A 21,659-nucleotide genomic window follows, 5' to 3' on the forward strand; every position below is an offset into this window, starting at 1 on the left:
ATGGATGGATTGATCAAGACAGAGAAACAGAAGTTCCCTTTTACTATTGAAAATATACTGAAGAAATATCCTAACACTGAAGAGGAATGCCGACGGAGTGGCGAAGCTGGACAAAGGGAAAGGGCAGCCATGCCTGGGAATACAGCTGAAGGGCAGACAGAAGTTCATCACACTTGCATATGCTGCTGCTACTGTAGCCAATGTGGAGAGGTGTTCCAAACTGATTTTATTCACGAGCGTAAGACTGAAACTTGTGTTGCCTTGTAGAATAACATATTACAGATGATTACTGATGATTCTTCTTCTTTTTTAACAGTTAGTGCATGTTTATGTGCATGCATGTTGGATTAACTGATTTTGGTGATTCAACATTTTGTCTAGGGGTGGGCGATATGGAAAATTACAATATCACAATATTTTCCCTTAAGCTGTATCACGATACACGATTTTATCAATTCTTTTTTCAAGTTGTTTTTTATGAATATTTTTCAAGTTACCGGTACTTGACAAAAACTGGGTTCCTTTTGGGAGGTCTAAATTGAACTTTACAAGTATGTAACTCTGACAGTATACAAATGAAACCAAATTGGTTTCATTTGTATACTGTCAGAGTTAAGTGGAGACCTTTACATTTTGAGAACTACTGATTTAGACCAAAATGCAGGTTTAAATTGAATTCAGCAATGAATCTCTGTATTAATGATTAAACAGGATTCTTTACAAGGCTTTTTCAATTGTAACACAATATATATACGATACCTCTGAAAAGGCATATCGTGGAGACATTGTATCGTCTCAACGATAATTATCACCATATCGCCCACCCCTAATTTTAATTTTAAATCTAAAATCAGGTCTCTTGTGTCCCAGCATGCCAGTATGGATGGTTCAGAGGGACGTTCTTCTCAGAGCCTTGTAGGCGGGTAGACGCTCACAGAGAGAGGCTGTCTGTCAGTCAGCTGCAGAGACGTACCCGGCGTCACCGCACGATTTTCGCCGAGGATCAGTTGGATGCTCTGGAGGGGCTGTTCCTCCAGAATCAATATCCAGATGTGAACACCAGGGAAACACTAGCGCAGAGCACGCACTTAAAAGAGGAGAGAGTAGAGGTAAGATTGTTATCATAATGTATGGATCTTAAGAATGTATTTTAATACTTCTGAATAGTTCCTCATAAACACTCACTTTAGCTCCATGGCCAAATTATATTTGTATTAAAGGACAACTTTAGTTTTTTACCACAAGGGTTCATATTTTAGATTGTAATTAAAGAATATAAAAGATGAGTGTTCAAATTATTTCATTTACTTCTTTCTATTGTTTTAGAGATTCTTATTTCAGTGGTTGGGGGCATGCAAGTGGCTAAATAAGTCATTTTACACAGAATAAGCCCATTCCCAAGATACAACGCAACCTTTCATGGTTGGATGTGACTTACGGGGGCTAGAAGTGTTACTGTAACTAGCAATAAAGAAACTGTTGAACAGTTTCTTTATTGCTAGTTACTGTTGGCTTATTGTGTCTAAAAATACATATTTAGCCACTTGTACGCATGCCCCCATGCGTATGCATGCCCACATGCCCCACATTTTAGTATGGTTAACGCAATAAAACAATAGAACAAAGCAAACGAAAACATTTCAACACTCACTTTTTCTTTTCTCTAATTACAATCTAATATATGAACATTTGTTGTAAAAAAAACAAAATTGTCCTTTAAGAAGGTATTTTAATACTTCTGAATAGTTCTTCATAAACACTCACTTTAGCTCCATGGCCAAACTATATTTATATTAAGAGACACGTTTAATTCCTTTCAGAATTGGAAAGCCTGTGTATGTTATGTATGAGGCTTAAGTATCTCTTTTTCCAACAGGTATGGTTTAAGAACCGAAGAGCAAAGTGGAGGCGTCAGAAAAGACTATCTTTTGGTGTAGTTTCAGAAAACTGAATTATTGAAGTTTATGGACAGTGTGTGTTTGAATTATTGGTGTTCATGGTGTGTGTGTGTGTGTGTGTGTGTGTGTGTGTGTGTGTGTGTGCGCGTGCGTGCGTGCGTGCGTGCGTGCGTGCGTGCGTGCGTGGGGGTGGGTGGGTGGGTGGGTGGGTGGGTGTTCTTGTAATGCTTGTTGAAATTTCTTCCTGATGATATTGTTAAATAAATGTTAAATCAAATGTGAAGTGTTCATGACATATATTTACCATAGCTGATGCTACAAGATCTGGCAAAAAGATGATCTAATTTATCTTAAATTGTTGCATTTGTTGGTATCATTTTGCAGTTGTTGAAAACATTTAGAAAGCAAATAAAGTTCCACCAAACTGTTATCTAAAATATTTGTTTGGTAAAACTGCACTTTTTTATTGCATACTCCTCGATGGGATTTCAATATGTGTCTGTTTATGTAGTTCAGGGGGTTTGAACCTGTTTTCCTCAATAAAAGAGCAGCGAGACAAAATACAACCACCCCAATTGTATAAGTTATGACATTCATACCATACCATACCATACCATACCATACCATACCATACCATACATTGTATTCAATATAAAGGTTATATAGTACCACTTTAACTTTCAATGTCATAATTGCACATGAGAAATACAGTAGATTAATAATAGTGATATTGAAACATTATTAGAATAGCCTCAAATGTTAGTTTTGTAATAATTTCAACTGACATGAATTATGGTGATTGTTATCTAAATTAATATTAAGTTAAATAAGTATGGAATATGGATAAAATCCATAACCAAAATAAGACAAGAGACGAGCCAAAGGACTATATCTTAGATTGCTGTATTTGAAGAGAGTTAGACAAGGAAGACAGACAGTGAGCATACCATAGTGGTAGCTTTCTAAATCTCTCTCTCTTCCAAGATGGAAGTTAACATGTATATAAAGAGTACAGTTATAACAGTAAGAATCGTGGGACTCATTCATTCGTTCCCAGATCATAACAAGGAAGACAGTGACACGTAGTGTTGGTAATTTTCCACTAGTGACGTACAGTATAAACCAAAACATGATTATATCATGGCAACCAAAGTTACTATGACCTGTAATCTATTAGCCTGAGCTTACAGTATCCGACCAAAATGTGGTCTCCTATACTGTAAGTTCAGTTCATAATATATCCTTATATGGTCATATGACCCTCATACACAAACCATACACCAACCACTGTGTCAAGATGGGAAATTATTAGTCAATTCCACAAAGCCTGTCTCAATGGTAAATTCCCAGAAATTAATAGCATGTTTGTCTACTATGCAGTGGTTCCCAAACCTTTTAGCTCAAGCAAGACCCAAGAAATTAGACGTTTGCCTGAGACAAACTAGTGAAAATAGCAGATCTACAAGCTAGGGTCACTGTTTGGGAAACACTGAATTGAAAATAATGGTAAATACCCCTTTAAGAATTTGATTAACTTCCGCTGACGTCACGCACGTCGAGCACACGTACCGACTTACGTCCGACCGACGCAGAAGAACGTAGTAGCATTGTTGTTTTCTCAAGAAGAGGCTGCCACGCTCTGCTCACACAGTTTGTAACTTTGTTTGATCAAAATCACGACTTTATCTCACGTAATGGTGTATTGTTAGTGACGGTAAGATGCGTGTATTCCTAACTGTCAAGGGGATAGTTAAATCTGAGAATTGAATGGTAATTAAAGTGTTTTTCTATTCGACATTCACACAAGAGAGGGGACCACAGCGAGCTAGCTTTAACGCGCTAACAACAACGTCATTATAATAAGATATCACTCAGTGAGTCAGTGTAACATCAGTACCATGGAAGGGAGTGCCAGCGTCAGAAGATCACTGCAGTCTGGTGGGACACTGGTCCCAGCGACCTCTGTCAACACTGTCGCCCTCCGACAGCAGGAGGAGGAGAGCCCTGGTGCGACCAATAGAAAGGTCCTGGACGAAGAGAAGTACATAGAGGTATGTCAAGTGACTGTGACAGTGTTTCTCAAACTTTGAAGGTCTCCCCGGGTTCATTTGGTTCCATTTGTACACTGTCATAAAGTTACAGACGTGTAAGGGTCAATTTAGACCCCCATAAAGGAACCTAGAGAGTCCCTGAAATACACTTTAAGAACCACTGAGGTATATAATCGTTCAAAACAGTGATGGAAGGAGAACTACTCTTTTTTTTTTTTTTTTTCGAAGTAAAAGTATCAATCCCCTATTGTAGAAATATTCTGTTACAAGTACAAGTTTGGTAATCCAAAAATTTACTCGAGTAAAAGTGCAAAGTTATTGGCATCAAAGTGTAAGTAGCAAAAGTAAATTAAAGTACTCATTGTGCAGAAGGTCCCATTTCACAAGATTTAGAATGTATTAAAACCCTTTGAAAATAGCAGATCTACGACACGTGATAAGCTTAGAGAAGTGATTTTGTAATAATAATCAAAATCTACAAGTAACTAGTAACTAAAGTTTTCGAATAGTGGCGTAAAAGTAGGCTACAATATTTGTCTCTGAGATATAGTGGAGTAGAAGTAAGTCAATCTCTGGGACCCCAAGCTACACTGTAAGCTCCTCTGTTAAAGTGTGCAAATGGAACCCTGCGCACCCGAGAATGTACTGTACAAATGGAACCAATTTGTTTCATTTATAGTAGGCCTACTAGGAGTTGCAGACCCAGGTCTATTTGACCACTTTGCTGGCCAAATAGATTTTAATTATCACTCACTCATATGAGATTATGTGCAGTGAAATGTTGGCGAGACATGCTCTGCAGACTGTGCTGACAATGTAATATGAACAAACATACTAAAACAATAGGGTATAATTTGTTAATAACTTATACGTTAAGAAAAAGTAAACGGGTAAAAGAAAGACGAGAAAAGAAAAGAATACATACCCTACCAGTCAAAAGTTTGGACACAGCTTTCATTCAATGTGTTTCCAAACGTTTGACTGGTAATGTACATGCACTATAATGTGACATGTTCTGCATGCAATAATCCTCCTTGCACTATTTCTTTCTAACAGAGCTTAGAGAAAATCATTCAGCGTGATTTCTTCCCTGATGTTACAAAACTGCAAGCACAGAAGGATTACCTAGATGCAGAAGAAACTGGGGATCTTTCAAGGATGAGAGAGATTTCCATCAGATATGGCTCATCTCTGACTAAATCTACACCACGAGGTTCAGCACCATGTAAGTAAGGTGCACTGCACGCCCCCTTAAACATTTTCAACCTAACATCCCTATGTCATTTTCAAACAAACATGAAAGAAATGGAAAGAGAATATCTTCAAACTCAAAACCTGTCGCATCATAGATGTACAATAAAATGGGTTTAATTAGATAAATAAACATTAGGAATATCACCTCAGTCACTGTTGCTCAAAATGTGTTTTTCTTAAATAAATTGGTAGTGATGGCTTAACTAAATTGGGTATATGGAGGGGATAAAATGTTTTCTTTTATTGTCTTTCATGGGCAGGGTCTCATGTACCGTGATGGCCTCAGGTCTCGTGCTAATTTGTACCAATGATTACTGTGATGGGAATGGCAGACAATAACAACATACTACTTGTGTACCTGCCTCATTATGACACTGTGCTTTAATAAAAAAGATTTGAAAAGAAATAAATAAATTGGTGGTGATAATCAAATGTTTCAACTTTCAACCAGATATTATTGTTCTTGATTGGATATTTTTGTGTCGTTTTTTGGTGAGTGACTTAATTTCTTGTCCATATCAGATGTTACTCCAGCTAGTTTTGAGACTCCAGAAGGGCGCGCAGGATCTCCCGCCTCCACACCTGGGCGAAAAGCTACTGGCTTAAAAGGTAAAGATGGAGATATTTACCTGACCATTTCTTTTCATCAATAATTATTTGTTAATCATAATAACTTTTTAGGCTGAATTGCATGACCTCGTTTGCAATAACAGATTTTGAACTGAATGGAAATGATGGTAAACAAACGTCAGTTGAAATTTCTTCATATAATACTAAAGTCGGGAAAGTCCCGAAAGCGCGAAGCCCGAAAGCGCGAAGTGGGGAAATGTCTCCTACCGCACCGTTAGCGCGAAGTGGGGAAATGTCTCCTACCGCACCGATATTGTATGGTAGTACAGCTCCTTGTGAACGTTGATAATATGCAGTGCTCGATATTGTATGGTAGTACAATGTCTCTCTTTTCATTCACATGCTCCACTGTGCACGCACTGAGCACGCAGCTCATAATATGCAGTGCTGTCTGCACTCAGCTTGTCTCGCAAAATAGCTGATCTGCAAGCTCACAACACGTCGACAACGTGAGCTTGTAGTAGCCCTTCACAATAAGGGTCCAGGAAGATATATTGTGTGGTAGTACAATAGTTTCGACAGGGGGCACCCTTTTTCATTTACCTGTAGTCAAATAGCCTATATTGTGTGGTTGTGTAGTTTCTTAGGGCTTAAAATGTCCTCACGCCTCCCCTCCCCCCGCAAAGTGAAGCCGATAGCCGAAGGGTGCTAATAGTCGGCTAATATAGCCTGCATTTGCATGCATACGTATGCATTTCCCCACTTCGCGCTAACGGTGCGGTAGGAGACATTTCCCCACTTCGCGCTTTCGGGCTTCGCGCAAAAGGTACGCACCCCTAAAGTCTTGCTAGCAGCCCCGAGGCTATGCTGCTCTTTAAATTGTATTGCCATCCATGGAGCACTCGGCCAATTTCATGGCAATCTGCTCATTAGATGGAGATATTGTAACCGATTTTAAACATCTTTGTAACACATGTAGGGGGGTGCACCCCAACAGCTTACTAACTGGTCTAGTCCAATTCACATAATGATGCTGTTTATTTTTGCTCAAAATAATATTTATTCATAATACCGGTAGTCAAATTGTATTTTGGATAAGTAAGCAAAACGTTTCACAGTATTCCTTATATTTTCATGTATTGTGTACTTTTAGAAAAGAAGGATGACGAGGAAGAAAAAGAACTGCCTAGTTTGGATTGTTTTCTTGCCAAGAATACCAGTGAAGACAATGCCTCGTTTGAGCAAATAATGGTGCTGGCAGAAGACAAGGAGAAGTTGAGACATTCATGGTTATATGATGCGGAGGCTGAATACAAACAGGTATATACGTGAATGCATGCATTGCAATGCAACGTAATCGCATAAATGCACAATACATGCATTTTACATTTTTTATATATTTTCTCACTTAAGCTAAATGTTTTTTTACTCCTAGCGCCATGAAGAAAATCTCGCCTTGCCATCAGCAGAGAAGGCAGCCATTGATTGTGTCAAAGCTGGACTAGAGACCTGGGAGTATAAAGCAAAAAATGCTCTGATGTATTATCCAGAAGGTAAGGAGACATGGTATACTGTTTTACACAAATGCTTGTTCATAGCAGGATACAAAAGCAATTTCTGGTATTGAAGAACTTGATTGTTTTTCTTTACCATTTTAACCATAGGAGTGAAAGATGATGATGCTCTCTTCAAGAAGCCAAGGGAAGTAGTCCACAAGAACACACGTTTTGTTGTAGACCCGTTCAGCAAAGCCCTCAACAAAAGCCAGATTCAACAGGCTGCAGCCCTCAATGCACAGGTAAGTCTTTAGAGCCGTAATGATGTTATTTACTGTATGTCTGAGGTCATATAAGGTAAGATGGATTTAAGCTTGAGCTTTCCTAATATTATATTTTAATGGATACATCCTGCAATCTAAATGCAAATATGCTAGTCTTTTGAAAGGGGAGTGCAACATTTACTATTGCTTTTAATTCTCGCAGACCTGTTTTTAATTATAACTATAGTTTTGGTGCTTGGATAAAACTTTCTGCATGGTTTAATTTGTATGCTATGAATACAAAATAATACGTAAATCTTAACTGAAGCTAATTTACCCTGTTTTGTGCACAGTTCAAACAGGGCAAAGTAGGGCCTGATGGGAAAGAACTTATCCCACACGAATCCCCAACAGTGAATGGATATGGCTTTGAAGGAGCGCCCTCCCCTTCTCCGGGTAATTATAACCTTATATCCAACACACACTGTACTTAACAATAACATGTAGTTTCTTAGTAGGTCTTGCTTGTGCCTTTTAAGAAAATGTTTTCCCCGATTCTGTTTTTAGGTGTAGCAGATTCCCCTTTAATGACTTGGGGTGAGATAGAAAGTACCCCTTTCCGCCTCGATGGGTCAGACACCCCATACGCTGAGAGGAACCATGGCCCGTCATTTAAGGTATTTAACTTGTGATGGTTGATTCACCAAACATTAATTTAAAGTGAATTGTCAAATTCACAAACTAACATTGAGATAATTTTTGCCCAAAGATTCCAGAGCCAGGAAGAAGAGAAAGATTGGGTTTAAAGATGGCCAACGAGGCTGCTGCCAAAAACCGTGCAAAGAAACAGGAAGCACTGCGAAAGGTCACAGAAAACCTTGCAAGGTAAATAGTTTTGAAGTACAAATAATCTTGTCATACAAAAGTGTTGACTGAGATTGGTTACCTTATATCTTATCTCCTGAGGTGGGGAGATAACTTAAATTAAAAGTCACTCATGTAGTGTACACAACAGACTCATTAGTTCATGTTTGAGAGCTCAGACACAATATATATTTCTCAGAATTCAAAGTGTTTTTGTTTTTAAACAAATGAAGCTGCTTTCAATTTTAACAAAAGTTATTCAATCTCAAAGTTATTCAATCTCTTCTGCTGTTGTTCTCTTCTGTGAGTTATCTTCCTCTAGCCACACTGCTGTCACTGCTCTTTCATGAATATGGTTAATGTATTACACTGCCCTCTTGTGTCCATACAAGCTAATAACATTTCTTTACAGTAATAAATATACAGGAAAAAAGGAAACTATTTATCTATGAATGCAGAGTCTTTCTTCAAACGTGTGTATCACCATGTACACTAGAGTATTATGTAACCACTGACATTTAGACCCTGCTAGTCTGCCTGTATGCTGCCTGTCTTGTCATAACTGTATTGTCTTGTCACGTCGTCTATGTTGACCTTTTAGTCAACAACATTAGGACCACAATGGAAATTAGCCGGCTAGCTTGTTTACATATTTAGTATGTTGTTATTGTCTGCCATTGATGCAGCCTTGTTATGTTAAGCTGTCAAATTAATAATGTATTTAATGATTGAGTTTATTACTTCAACTGACATATATTGTAAGTATTTATATGATTTGCCATAAAAAGTAATGGGACACAGCTCTTTGTAGGAAACAAATGTGTCGCTTTCATACTGATTTAAACTAACAGACCGACAACCTCTATTTTGCAGTCTCACTCCAAAAGGCCTGAGCCCAGCCCTCACCCCTGCACTGCAGAGGCTTGTAAATCGGACATCTAGTAAATACACAGACAAAGCACTAAGGGCAAGTTACACCCCATCACCCTCACATAGAGCCGCGACTCCTTTTGGTGGCCCATCCACACCTACAGGCACACCAACACCCACCAAAACTGCTACCCCTTCCTCTCAAGACCCAGCCTCCATCACAGACAACCTACTGCAGCTTCCCAAGAGACGAAAAGCCTCAGACTTTTTCTGATAAGGCTATGCTCGGAAGACTATTATGTCTGGACAAAATGACTTTATTATGGTGTGATCCACCTTTGCCCAAAAACTAGAAGCACATCTTTGTTCGGTTGGATGGAATATCACATCGAACATGGAAATCTGAAATGGTGTATTTATGTAATTGCTCTGGTGCTTAAAAGTAGGCCTCTGTGAAATCCTTTTTTATTTTTATTTTATGTACATTTGTTTTAATTGTTACTCATGTTTTTCGATTTTGGAATCATACATAGATCATGCATACATAAAGCTGTATTTTGTCCATTAACATTTGTCAGAAATTATAAAGGCACCATAATGTTTATAAAATGCTGCAGTGCATTCTTTTTTTGCATATAGGCTACTGTATATCTGAGACTTGTGTGTAAAACAAAACATGTAAAACAAAACATTTAAGCCAATCTATGGTATGTATGTTAATACAATATAAATAGTATAGTAGGACACATACAGTTTGACAATATCATTGAAGTTGTTTGAAGCAGATGTTACACATAGTTTTGTCATCAATACAATTACTCTACTGTTGGGAGAGGGGAGATATCAGACATAAAACGAGGTAAACTTGGCAAGCTTTCTAGCGTTTCTAAAACATACTGTTCAAACCTTTTGACCAGAGCTATGTTTATGAGATAATAGAAGTTATACAGACAGACAGACAGACCATCATGAAACAAGGAAAACATTGGAGTTGGATGAAAACCATTGCCAAAAAAAAAAGGAAAAAGGCGAAAATGTATAATGGGAGGTATAGCACCATCATTAGGTCGATTTGATTATGGTCAGCGACAGTGGACAGTGATCTAGTAGTTCGTTCTGTCAGCATGCACAATAAATTTAGATCGGTTTAGTTGGCAGAGACAGTGATTTTTGGGTTCATGTGGTGCGGGCTGCTGTGAAGGTATTTCATGTGGTCCCTGGCCATCCATTCAGTAGTGTAAAAGTTTTTTTGTTTGTTCATCATTTTATTTTGGAGAAACGTAATAACTTGGAATTTGTGTGAAATGAGGACGGTGGAATTTAACACATTATTAATGGTAATTGGAGGAAAAGTAGGCCCGTCGAGCTTTACTACAGAAGAGGATTGTCCACAGACTCCTTCAAGACTCAAGAGACACGTGTATGATGAAACACAGTCCCTTGTGAAGTTCTGGATGAGTTTTAGATGAGTAATTTTCTAAATGTAATTTACCTTTTGTAACAATATCTCTGTGAGAGTGGTATTGCCACACTGGCATACCTGAATAATATTAGTATTATATAACAGTAAATATGTACAGGGCAAAGCTGTCCCTGTCCACCACTATAGCAAGAAGAGACAGTCATGGACCACCTGTAATCGTGCCATGGGATGATGGACCACCATTAGTGGTCCATGGACCACTACTTGGAAAGCAGTGCAGTAAATGACCTGGTGACCTAAGATGACCTAAGTGCCAATGAAGTCTGAGGTTAAGAAATTCCACAGAAAAGGGATCACAATAAGGGGAAGTGTCATAATTACCAGTATTGGGAAATGTCACCATTTAATGGCATGTGTTTGCTCACTCATGTTACACATCAGTAGTCTATTAGTATTTGTTAACTTGAGTTTAATATGGATAATCTTATACCACATGTAACCACCTAACAGTGGTCCCCTGTCCCAGGTAGTCAGGGTTCACACAAACAGTTGAAACCCCCTGAAAAAAGGTTCTGACCCAAAATAAATTGCAGTAGTAATCATTCAGGGTTTTTTATGATCCTTAAAGTGGATCAAGGTGAATTCAGGGGGTTCACTTTAAACATGTTTTTTGGATGACCCAAAGCCTAAAAAAAACAAAATTTGTTCTTAATTCATGAAAGACTTTCCTTTTTTGGGATTTTTTAAATTGTATTTTTTTTTTTATGTATTGAAATAATAATAATTAAAAACTAAATGGGAGACATCCGCGACACACAAGTGGGCCCCGACCCACTGTTTGGGAAACAGTGGCCTAGGCTGTGTTCGTGTGTTGCGTGTTTGGGATTGTTGTGATGGGAGGACGCAGCCATCTTGGTTCCAGACTGGCCAGCGTTCAAGAGGACGGGCGACGTAAAGCAGCCAGTTTAAACCGTTAACAACCAACACCAGTTGGGCTAAATTAATGGCATAAACAATGTGTGTCGCTACCTGGTAATAACAGCACGTTTTACACACCGGGATTGGACGTCTTTATGAATGGATATGCATTTCACTTGGCGTGGTTTGTAGAGCCACGGTCATCGGACGACGTGCGGTGCGGTGCAGCGGCGCAGACCTCGGTATTTGTGTTTTTTTATTTCTAAGTAGAGGAGTTACTATGAATGGAGGATAAATGTTTCCGAAGGCTGACAGCAGCAGTTTCGTCCTCCTCTCTCTCCTCTTCGTCCTCACGTTGACGGACCCGCCACGCACAGGTTGGTACTGTGTGACTATATACTGTCTGTACATAACGGACTATACTTCTCCATGTATGCAAGAGAGAGATTATTTACACATAAGAACAGCAGCTGCAGGCGAGGCCCGTTCATTAAAGCCTCGGCGCTCAAGTTGTTGCTATGCCCCGTGCAGTGATTGCAGATGAGATCAGTACAGTCATCCCAGGTATCAATCCGACAGTGGTCAGCGAGAGTCGAGCTCCAGTGTGAGATACTAACAGTATATATATATAATATATATATGCATAATGCATCTGAAATCTATGCTCCAATTTGAGTTATGTTCACCTGAAATCTATTGAGACATATGCATCTGCAATCTGTGCTCCAATTTGAGATATATCTGCATCCATGCTCCAATTTGAGATGCTGTATTTGCATCTGCAATCCATGCTCCAATTTGAGATATGCATCTGAGCAATTTGACATAATTTGCATCTGAAATCTATTCCCTACAAACAAATTGAGATGAAAGTATGCTCAAATTTGACAATTATGAAATCCATACTTCAATTTAAGATATATACATCTGAAATACATGCCTCTGTCTTGTAGACCAGTAATTGTCAACCTAAGCATTAGGTCACGGACCCCCATGTCATACACTCATCATCATCATCATCATCATCATCATCATAATCTTTGAGACCCCCTGGGACCCCAATCTACAATGTAAAATCATCTGTGTAAATGTAACTCTGAGAGAGCATAGAAATGGGTTCCAATTGTACACTTTGAGTTACAGACCCTTAGGCGTCCATTTGGTTCCTAACAATCAAATGATTTAGCAGGGGACCCCTCTGGAACCCCTTAAAGGACCCCTGGGGGACTCTATGCTGAGAACCAGTATCATACACAGAATATACAGTGTTGCCTAAGGTGACTTAATGACGCAATTCTCATCGTGTGGCAGCCGCTAACACCACCCCCTGTGTACAGAGCTTTGATTTCTAGCCAGTTGCATTCTCCTTGTTTCTGGTGAAAACCTTTCCATGAACCAAAAAATGGACTAAATTGAGATCTTGAAATGCCCCCAGTGAAAAATATAGTGTGCTTGACCCTCAAATGCATAATTATATAGCATTTCCTGTCCAGACAAACTGTCAGAATGAGTATAATTTACATTTAGGCCTACATCAAAGGCTTTTAATCAACACATTTCCCTGATGTTAAAATTACTCCCAAACGCTACCCACTTTGAGTCACTGTTATTGTGCCAAATTGTTTGGCTCTGTCCAGATTGTCCAGAAGAAGACTAGGGGGGTCTACATCCATCATCGTGACTATATGGAGGCTTGTCACAGGGGCAAGAAGCTCTTTAGTGTATTCTTTACTCTATGGTGCCCTCCCATTGAAAATGAATTGCTAGGAGGCGGTGACCGCGCGTAGTGTGGAACCCCCTTAATACAGAATGCAATCACGACTAATACATTACCCCTTTGAACCTGGTCATGTGATTTGCAGTGATGTAAGGATTGTTGAGAACACCAGGCATAAATCAAGTTCATTTTGCTTGGGTGAATGATAACCTCTTTGTGTATTTAGGCCTATCCCATTCCCAGGCTTTACCATAATATATTTTATTTGCTGAGATGAGAGTACATTGCTTGGCTGAACCTGAGAGTACATTGCTTGGCTGAACCTGACCTGTTGTGTGGCCTCAGTGTTTTGAAACGCCACTGTCTGATGTTTGCATACTGCTCTGCTTTGGCTTTTAGACTCAACTTAATAGTGTCATCCGCTGGTCACAACAGTGTGGGAATTAAAAACTTATTTCAATACGTTAAACATTTCTCTGGTTTTCTGTATTATTCAGTGTTTTGTTGCCTGGTGCTTTGAGTCAAAATGTGCGTCCCATGTTCGTTTGGAACAGACCTGTGCAGAGGCTCCCAAGCACAAATGATTATTTATACATTTATGAATGAATGGGTACGGATTGGGTGTGCAATTTGATTACATTTGTTGACACTTGAAAGGTATGTTAACCGTTTTGTTGGCCTGGCAGTGCTTAATAATTTGGGGAAACCAAATCAAACCTAGGTCTTCCCATTCCCATCAAGGGTTTCTAGGTCTGCTCTGCCCCGGGTTTGACTGTTCATGGGGTTACTTCTTCAGCAGTGTGTCACCCGTGTTCCATATACTAAGGAACTTGTGAGGTTTTGCTCCGTGTGTGGGTCATCAGTGCCCAAAGGTTTCTGCTCTGCAGTGGTATTAGCTACAGTGCACAGATGGAACAACAATCACAGTCTTGAAATAGTTTAACTAACCTATTTTCTAAGTGGAGTCTATTAGGCCTTCTGTCTAAGGCAGCAAAGGCATTGAAATAATTGTATTCTATTTTCTATTCTGAACTATAGGCATACGTAAACATTACCACCTGCATCCCTTGAACAGATGGTTTAACTACTTCAGTCCTGGCGTACCTATTCTGGGGTACCGCCAAAAATGGCAGATCCACAAGCTCACAAGGCATCGCGACGAGTTGTGAGCTTGTAGATCAGCTATTTTCAGCGAAGCTATTTAATGTGCCCACAGGACTACGGTCAAAATAAGTATGGGGCGCCGGCCCATGGAAATACAATCAGCTAAAGCTGTGTCTCAAGTCCTTAAATCAAATCCTATTTCCTAGTTCCTTTCAAGGAATATCTACAAGGAACAGACAACACCCGGAAGTTGGCACGCCGGGTGGCCACTTTTGGGTGGCGGAAGTGACGAAGTGCTCATAGACGCTAATGTTAATTTTGGGTGGCCAAAGTGTCATGGCGGCGTCCCATGGAGCCTGAAATGACGAAAATGACGTTGGTGTCCGTTCCTTCTTTGATCTTCCTTGGTTCCTTTTTCCTTGCTTGTATGTTAGTCCCTCCCATTGAGGAAATAGAGAAGAGGAGACGTCCCATTTCTGATGGCAACATCCCTGGATGATAGGCCAACTCCCTTGTAGGGGTGTTATATTGTCAGTGGGCGGGACTAACATACAAGGAAATAGGAAAGAAGTGTAGGAAATAGGATCTAATTTAGCCCCTTTTCCACTGACATGGCCCAACACCACACCTCTGCACACCACCCACTTGTGCCAGGGTTTCCACTACAAGGACCTGGGTAGAGAGGTGTGAAAGTGGTACTAAACATGGATACTAAAATGTATTGGATACTAAAAAGTATCCAATCCAGAGTAGGTCTGAGCTAGGCCAAACAGGGCCAAACACTTGATAATGACTGATCACTCAATGACTTAACATTTAGACCACCAGAATATAGTTGTAATACATGATAATAGATTATATTGTGTTATCCACCTGTTTCCGTGAGAATTTACTGTAGAATTATGTGTGGGACACATCCGGAGAACAGCAGACATACAAGCTCACGTCGCGTCTCAGATGTAACTGTTGTGAGCTTGTAGATCACTCTCGGCTGCGAGGCCGGAACTGCCGCACACCTTCTGCGCAATGCACGATGGGACCTTGGAAACTTGTGGATAATCACTGTTATAATCTATTATAGTGTATTATAATTATCATAGTATCATATTAATACTTTATAGTGTATTATAATCACAGTTATTATTTTTTATGATTGGTACTTTATTAAGTTTTCCCTTTTTTTTTAAACAAGACAACAATGACAATACAACATACACAAATACAAAAAATAAAAATACAAAAATACAATAGTATAAACAGTTTTCAACAGGAACAACGGACATCCACAGTCAAACCCCCTATAAAAATTTTATTGTTCACGTTCACCAGTGAGTACAGACTCGCTCACGAGCCGGGAACGCCGCCCAGTCCCAAGTCCTGCAACAGGTAGTGTCCCCATTTAAGATCGTATTTGTCCGTATTATTGAGCAACCTATAGGACAGTCTCTCATAGGAAGCGACTTGACCTAGAGATGCACACCACTGAGAAAAAGCAGGCACTGTTGGTGCTTTCCAATCCTTGACCAAGAGCCTCCTGCCTAACATGATAGCGGTCTGAATCCATTCGGCCAGAAGGGGGGCAATATCAGACAGTGTGTTGGGGTCTCCCAGAATAAACAGGCTGGGATTGAATGGGATAGTCAGGCCGGTTATCCTCTGCAGCCTCTCATGAATGCCCCCCCAATAGTCTTGGACCTTGGCGCAGCTCCAGAGCATGTGCACTAGTGTACCGTCCCCATCCTTACACCTCCAACATTCAGGACTTTCAGAGAGGCCTACTCTAAACAGTCTCGAAGGAGTCCAGTACACCCTATTGAATATTTTAAATTGAATCAGTCTAGTACGTAGTTCTCTTGACATCTTTTTGAGATATAATCACAGTTATAATATAGTGCATTATAATTAGGATAGTACTAATACAAATTTATATCGTATTATAATCACAGTTAAAAGGTTAAATTTGTTTCTTACCGATAGGGGTACTTTTGTGTAATGGAAAATGTAGATATTTTTATGTGGTGCAGTGTGGTGCGGTGTAGTGTCGTCTAGTGCAGTGGTTCTCAACCTTTTCTGGCTGTGACCCCCAAAATAATCATATTTTAACTGGGGACCCCCCACTCTGACGAGCACTAAGAGTTGAGGCATTACATTTTGACACACTAACACGGTTCTATTGTGAAAATAGCAGATCTACATTGCAAGTTGCAAGGCGTTGTGAGCATATAGATCGGCTATTTTCACCATTTCTGCCTCTAATATTTGACAATTTGGCCAATGTTTAATTTGTCATTTTAGAGGTATTAAAAAGTCCTTAAATTGTCACTTTAGAAAGGTGCATAAACTCTCTATACACTTATACTTTAGGTTGGTTTGTTTACTGTTGGGTGAGAAAACAATGTTGCACATTAAGTTAATCATCTGGGGACCCCCCAAAATAATTTGGGGACCCCCTGGGGGTCTTGACCCACAGGTTGAGAACCACTGGTCTAGTGTGGTGCTAAAGCTGCAGTCGAAAAGGGGCTTTTAAGGACTTAAGTTGACACGCAGCTTAAGAATACTCCCTATGTAGAACGATGACAACATTCCAGAGACACATTCATGGTCAAACGAGTGAATCTCCTGGCACACAATAACTTGGTCAGTAGCACAGCACAGTCCAGCAAAATCATCTACCCAAGCTTTCAACTTGACACAGGTTGTGTCGTTAAATAATCTAGAAAAGGGGACCCGTTGAATTGTCAGGTAAGCAGCAGTGGTGGAAAGTAACTAAGTACATTTACAAGTACTTTACTTAAGTACAATTTTAAGGTATTTGTACTTTACTTGAGTATTTCCAAAATAAAAAAATAAAATAAAAATTGTACCTTTACTCCACCTATATACATTTTGGCCATCTGAAAATAGCCGATCTACAAGCTCCATTGTGAGCTTGTAGTTGTTTTGCTATTTTCAAAAGATTTTTATACATTTACAAACTTGAAATTGGACATTCTGCATAATGAGTACCTTTACTTGTACTTTAATTACATTTTTTTTTTTTTAATACGTATTTCTACTCGTGTATATTTTGAATTCCAGACTTTTACTTGTAACAGAGTATTTCTATATTGCAGTATTGATACTTTTACTTAAATAAAACATTTGAGTAATTTTTACCCCACTGGTAATAAGCAGTGTCCATTGAAAATCTATTTGTTTATAGTACAATTTTCAATTCCGTCTAGTGTCTGTAGTACCCTAACCCTACTAATAATCGTCCCCTCCGTTTGAACAGTTGTTGGTAACAGCTTTTAGCTTGTTTTATCAGCTTTTCTTGCAATGGTCACACAGTTTATTTAGTGAGATAAACCCTCAAATGGTTTCAATGGTTCATTGAAACAGCTGTGATTGTTCTACCATCTCTGTATTGTTTCATTGGGGCCCCCAACCACAAGAACTCACTGTCCATGGTTTGAAATGAGGCAATGTTAAATCCAGTGATTAAAACAAATTATAAATGGGGTATTATGACAAAAGATGAATATATATATTTTTTCTTTTTAAAGATTTGTTTTTGGGCTTTTATGCCTTTATTGGATAGTGTAGTAGACTGACAGGAGACGGGGGGAGAGATGGGGAGAGACATGCAGCAAAGGTTGTCCGGATCGGGAATCGAACCAATTCATCAACAGAGCATAAAAATAACACAAATATACACAACACAAACAAACAATATACAGCAGGGTTCACCAATAGGTGGCCCGCGGGCCATTTGCGGCCCGCAGGGGGCTACTGTCTGGCCCCCACCAACCCCAGTAATAATGGTGGTATAAGAGCAGCTAGTATATCATCATTGTTGGCTGGAAAACCCGTATCTCAAAATGTGTAAGTTATTTCGCAAAGTAAAACTCTGCTTCATCAAACAAGGCCGTCGCACAAAAGTAGTGAAAACAGCAGATCTACAAGCACACAACGCCTCGCACCGCAATGTTGTGGCCCTCGGCTCCTACCCTAGACATAATTTGGCCCTGGGGGAAAACTAATCGGGGAACCCTGATATACAGTGTATGTACAAAAGAGAAAAGGGGGGGGGAAAGAATTTGTATGAAATATAACTACCTCCCCTTGTGGTCTCTAATTAAAATGTTGATGTTAATTGTGTATGTGCTGTTGCCCCATTGTTAATATAATTATCAGACTGTACTAGTTGAGTGGTTAGGTCCGGGAATGGGAAGTTCACCGCTCCGTCCCCTGGCCCTATCACACCCAATGTGTCGGAAGTGTCCCTGAGCGAGACACTTAACACCCCAATCTCTTGAGACAGAGTCAATGATGGCTACGCAAATTAAGAGAGACAGACAGAGTGGGCGTCGCCCTTTCTTTGATCTGGGTTCCCAGATTGCTTAACCCCTAACTGCTCCCTGGGTCCTGTATTAATGACAGCCACTGCTCCTAATAGTATCAGGCCTAGAATTATTGAATGCTTTAACCAGTGAAAAATAGCAGATATACAAGCTCACAGCGTGGCACCGAGTGCCGCGCTGCGAGCTTGTAGATCTGATATTTTTGAAAAAGTTGTGAAAATGCGTGCAAATCTTTGAATATATGTATTTTCAAAGCGAACGTTTGTAACTCAAATTTTGCTTCTGGGTGGTCCCTGGGGATGGCCAAATGGAGATTTTTTCTTAACCGATAACCGTAAGGCCTTATCAGTTAATTAACCGTTAACCGTTAAGGAAATGTGTTCAAAAATGCGCTATTTTAGCGATTTAAAAAAGGAAAATACACCAGTTTTTCCCCATAATAAAGTGCCATATTTACACATTAAAAACAATAAAACTAGGAGAAACAAGAATACAAATGTTTTCTAAAAGAAATGTGTTTTTGCAAAGAAACGGTGGGATTTAAATGATCAGCCTGTAATGTGGCACGTGCGCACATACAGCAAAGGGGGCTGGAGCCCTTAACTTTTATCAACAGAATTGTCCACCAAAAGGCCCTTCAGCCCATGCCTCTGTAACATTCTGTGCACTCCCTGGCTCTCGCCTAACAAAACAGCCGCAGCGAGATGCTCGCATGCTAGAGCAATAACTTTCAATCGTATGACTTTTGGAATGGTTGAATCGGCTAAACGTGATGTCCATTTCATTCATTTTCTTCTCTCTCGCCCGTGTTTTGTGTGTGCTGATGCAGCGATCATTGAATTTGCGACTCTGAGCTTTGTTATTTTCGCATATCCTACTCAGTAAAAGACGACTTTAGCGTTCCTCACGTCATCAACATGTAACATTAGAAAGTTGTGTTTTAAGCTCTTCTTAAACGGGATTCAATGTGACGGGGGTCTGTTTTGTAAAATCCAATCGACGACGGAGCATTTGTTGAACAAGTCAGCGTGTACGACTCCAAATCCGCGTCGCGCAGACTCGCAGTTGCGTGAATGCATGGATGTTACACAGACATTGGTGTCCAGAAATGTGTGACCACAGCGCGTATAGTTGCATGGTTGATGACTTGACGTTACTTAGATATTGGTGTACGGGGCTTTTGGTGTGACACATGGGTTGATTTCCTTTTTCTTTTCTTTTTTATCGGTCAAAATTGACCGTTAGTGCTTACCGGTAACCAATTTCTTATCGGTTTAACGGTAACGGTTAACCGTTGGCCATCCCTAGTCCCTGGAACTAGATATTTTGAGATGCGGGTCCGTGGCCAAATAAATATCACTTTGTGGGTCCTTCACATGAAAAGGTTTGAGAACCACTGACACAGTAGTCTCTCAAGAACAGACTAACTGAGCTCCAGTTAAGTGAAAAGGACCTTTTCTTTGACGATGGCTGGCCAGATTGCTGACATAGAAACATGGTTTTTCAAAAAACCTTAGGATTCAAAAGACACTTATAGAATCGGGTCAAATTTTCTCAATTTTTCAAAAATAGCAGATCTACAAGCTCGTGCTGCGCTGCGAGCTTGTAGATCTGCTATTTTCCAATAGTTAAAGCATACAATAACCTGTTCTAAATGGGTTAAAAAAAATACATATGTACCGCATGTATATGTGCAAAACTACTGTTCTAGCAAATAACCCAACGGCTAAAGGGGACGCAATTATTATTATTTATAGACTTGCACCCAGTTGGGGCCGCTCTCATAGCAGATCACTTATCTGTCACGTGAGGCTTGACACAGACATTTGTCATGCAGTGGCATCATGTCTTATGTTAATCACACATGGTACGGAGATGTTGACCCACTTAACTCAGACTCTGCCTTACCAAGGGATATAAACAAAAACAAATATCCTATAAGGCAGGGGTCTTCAACAGGGGGTCCGGGTCTCAGAGTTACAACAGGGGGTCCTCCAAATCTTTGTGATAGGCTCATTCTTTTAAATGAACAACTTGAACCCTCACATCCCTATTCTGAGGGATTCCCTATTGAGAGCTTGTAGATCGGCTATTTTCGGCAAATAGGTTTGGTGTAGAGGTAAAAAGAAAAGAGCAGACCAAGTACAGAGACAGGTCAAGTAAACTAAAAACACAAATGCAACATAAACTGATGACAGTGCTGTCAGACAAGTCTATGAATCTACCTGTGAAATCGATGAAAATCTACATCACACATTTATACAATATGTAGAGGGGGTCCCTGCTTCATATCTCTCTCAATTAAGGGGTCCTTGGCCTGAAAACGTTGAAGACCCCTGCTATAAGGGGCATATTAGTCGCCCGTTATTGGTCGATGGCTTGCAAAGCCCTGTTGCTGTTGTAGCTCAACAAAAGTAATTTGCTAGAAATCTGCATAGCTTAGATGTGCTCGTAAACTAACTTTTTATACTTATCTTTTCATTGTTGTAGTACAGCCTGTTTTTGGTGATTCGGAAGTCAGAACATTGTACATGACAACACAACCAACGCCGTATTCTCCTTTTTATTCAGGCATCTGCGGAATTCTTATTTCTGGTTGCTTTCCGTAGCGGTAAAAGTATAATCATGTACGAAAGTCTAAACCAACTTTGTATGTTTTGTTTCAGGGCGGCGCTGCAACCCTGGGGAGTTTGCCTGCCGCAGTGGGACGATGCAATGTATCCCAATGTCCTGGAAGTGTGATGGCTGGACAATGTGTGAGGACAAGAGCGATGAGATGGACTGCCCCCGTGAGTATAACACATTTTAAGCCATTGTACACCAAGTCATTGTAGATTGAGTGATTGATTCCTGCATTCATTCATTCCTTCATTGAGTGATTGATTGAA

At 39.8% G+C, this 21,659-nt stretch overlaps 3 protein-coding genes across 3 annotated transcripts in view; all 3 read left to right on the forward strand.

Moving 5' to 3' along the window:
* LOC308299661 (uncharacterized protein) lies at positions 1-1,951 on the forward strand (the record flags this gene model as incomplete). Its single annotated transcript, XM_080743453.1, has 3 exons — positions 1-238; positions 871-1,109; positions 1,877-1,951. 3 exons carry the CDS (start codon positions 1-3, stop codon positions 1,949-1,951), a joined length of 552 nt encoding a protein of 183 aa, XP_080599579.1.
* Positions 1,952-3,579: 1,628 nt separating this feature from the next.
* Positions 3,580-9,814, forward strand: ess2 (ess-2 splicing factor homolog). Its single transcript, XM_080743014.1, has 10 exons — positions 3,580-3,949; positions 5,006-5,174; positions 5,726-5,812; positions 6,927-7,093; positions 7,209-7,326; positions 7,438-7,571; positions 7,886-7,988; positions 8,100-8,209; positions 8,302-8,417; positions 9,270-9,814. Exons 1-10 carry the CDS (start codon positions 3,797-3,799, stop codon positions 9,538-9,540), a joined length of 1,428 nt encoding a protein of 475 aa, XP_080599140.1. The 5' UTR covers positions 3,580-3,796; the 3' UTR covers positions 9,541-9,814.
* A 1,792-nt stretch (positions 9,815-11,606) lies between these two features.
* The window catches only part of dgcr2 (DiGeorge syndrome critical region gene 2), a 29,978-nt gene continuing 19,925 nt past the window's right edge, over positions 11,607-21,659 (forward strand). Inside the window, exons 1-2 of the mRNA XM_080743148.1 lie at positions 11,607-11,984; positions 21,438-21,560. Coding sequence (XP_080599274.1) covers positions 11,903-11,984; positions 21,438-21,560 — 205 coding nt within the window. The 5' untranslated portion in view covers positions 11,607-11,902. The remainder of the gene's footprint in view (positions 11,985-21,437; positions 21,561-21,659) is intronic.

Source organism: Nannobrachium achirus (genome assembly GCF_963921795.1).
Source record: "Nannobrachium achirus genome assembly, chromosome: 15".
NCBI classification, from domain to species: Eukaryota; Metazoa; Chordata; class Actinopteri; order Myctophiformes; family Myctophidae; genus Nannobrachium; species Nannobrachium achirus.

Coding starts and splice junctions, on each gene's coding strand:
- ess2 (XM_080743014.1), top strand. CDS start 3,797: ATGGAAGGGAGTGCCAGCGTCAGAAGATCACTGCAGTCTGGTGGGACA. Junction 5,175..5,725: donor ACCACGAGGTTCAGCACCAT/GTAAGTAAGGTG, acceptor TGTCCATATCAG/ATGTTACTCCAGCTAGTTTT. Junction 8,418..9,269: donor GTCACAGAAAACCTTGCAAG/GTAAATAGTTTT, acceptor TCTATTTTGCAG/TCTCACTCCAAAAGGCCTGA.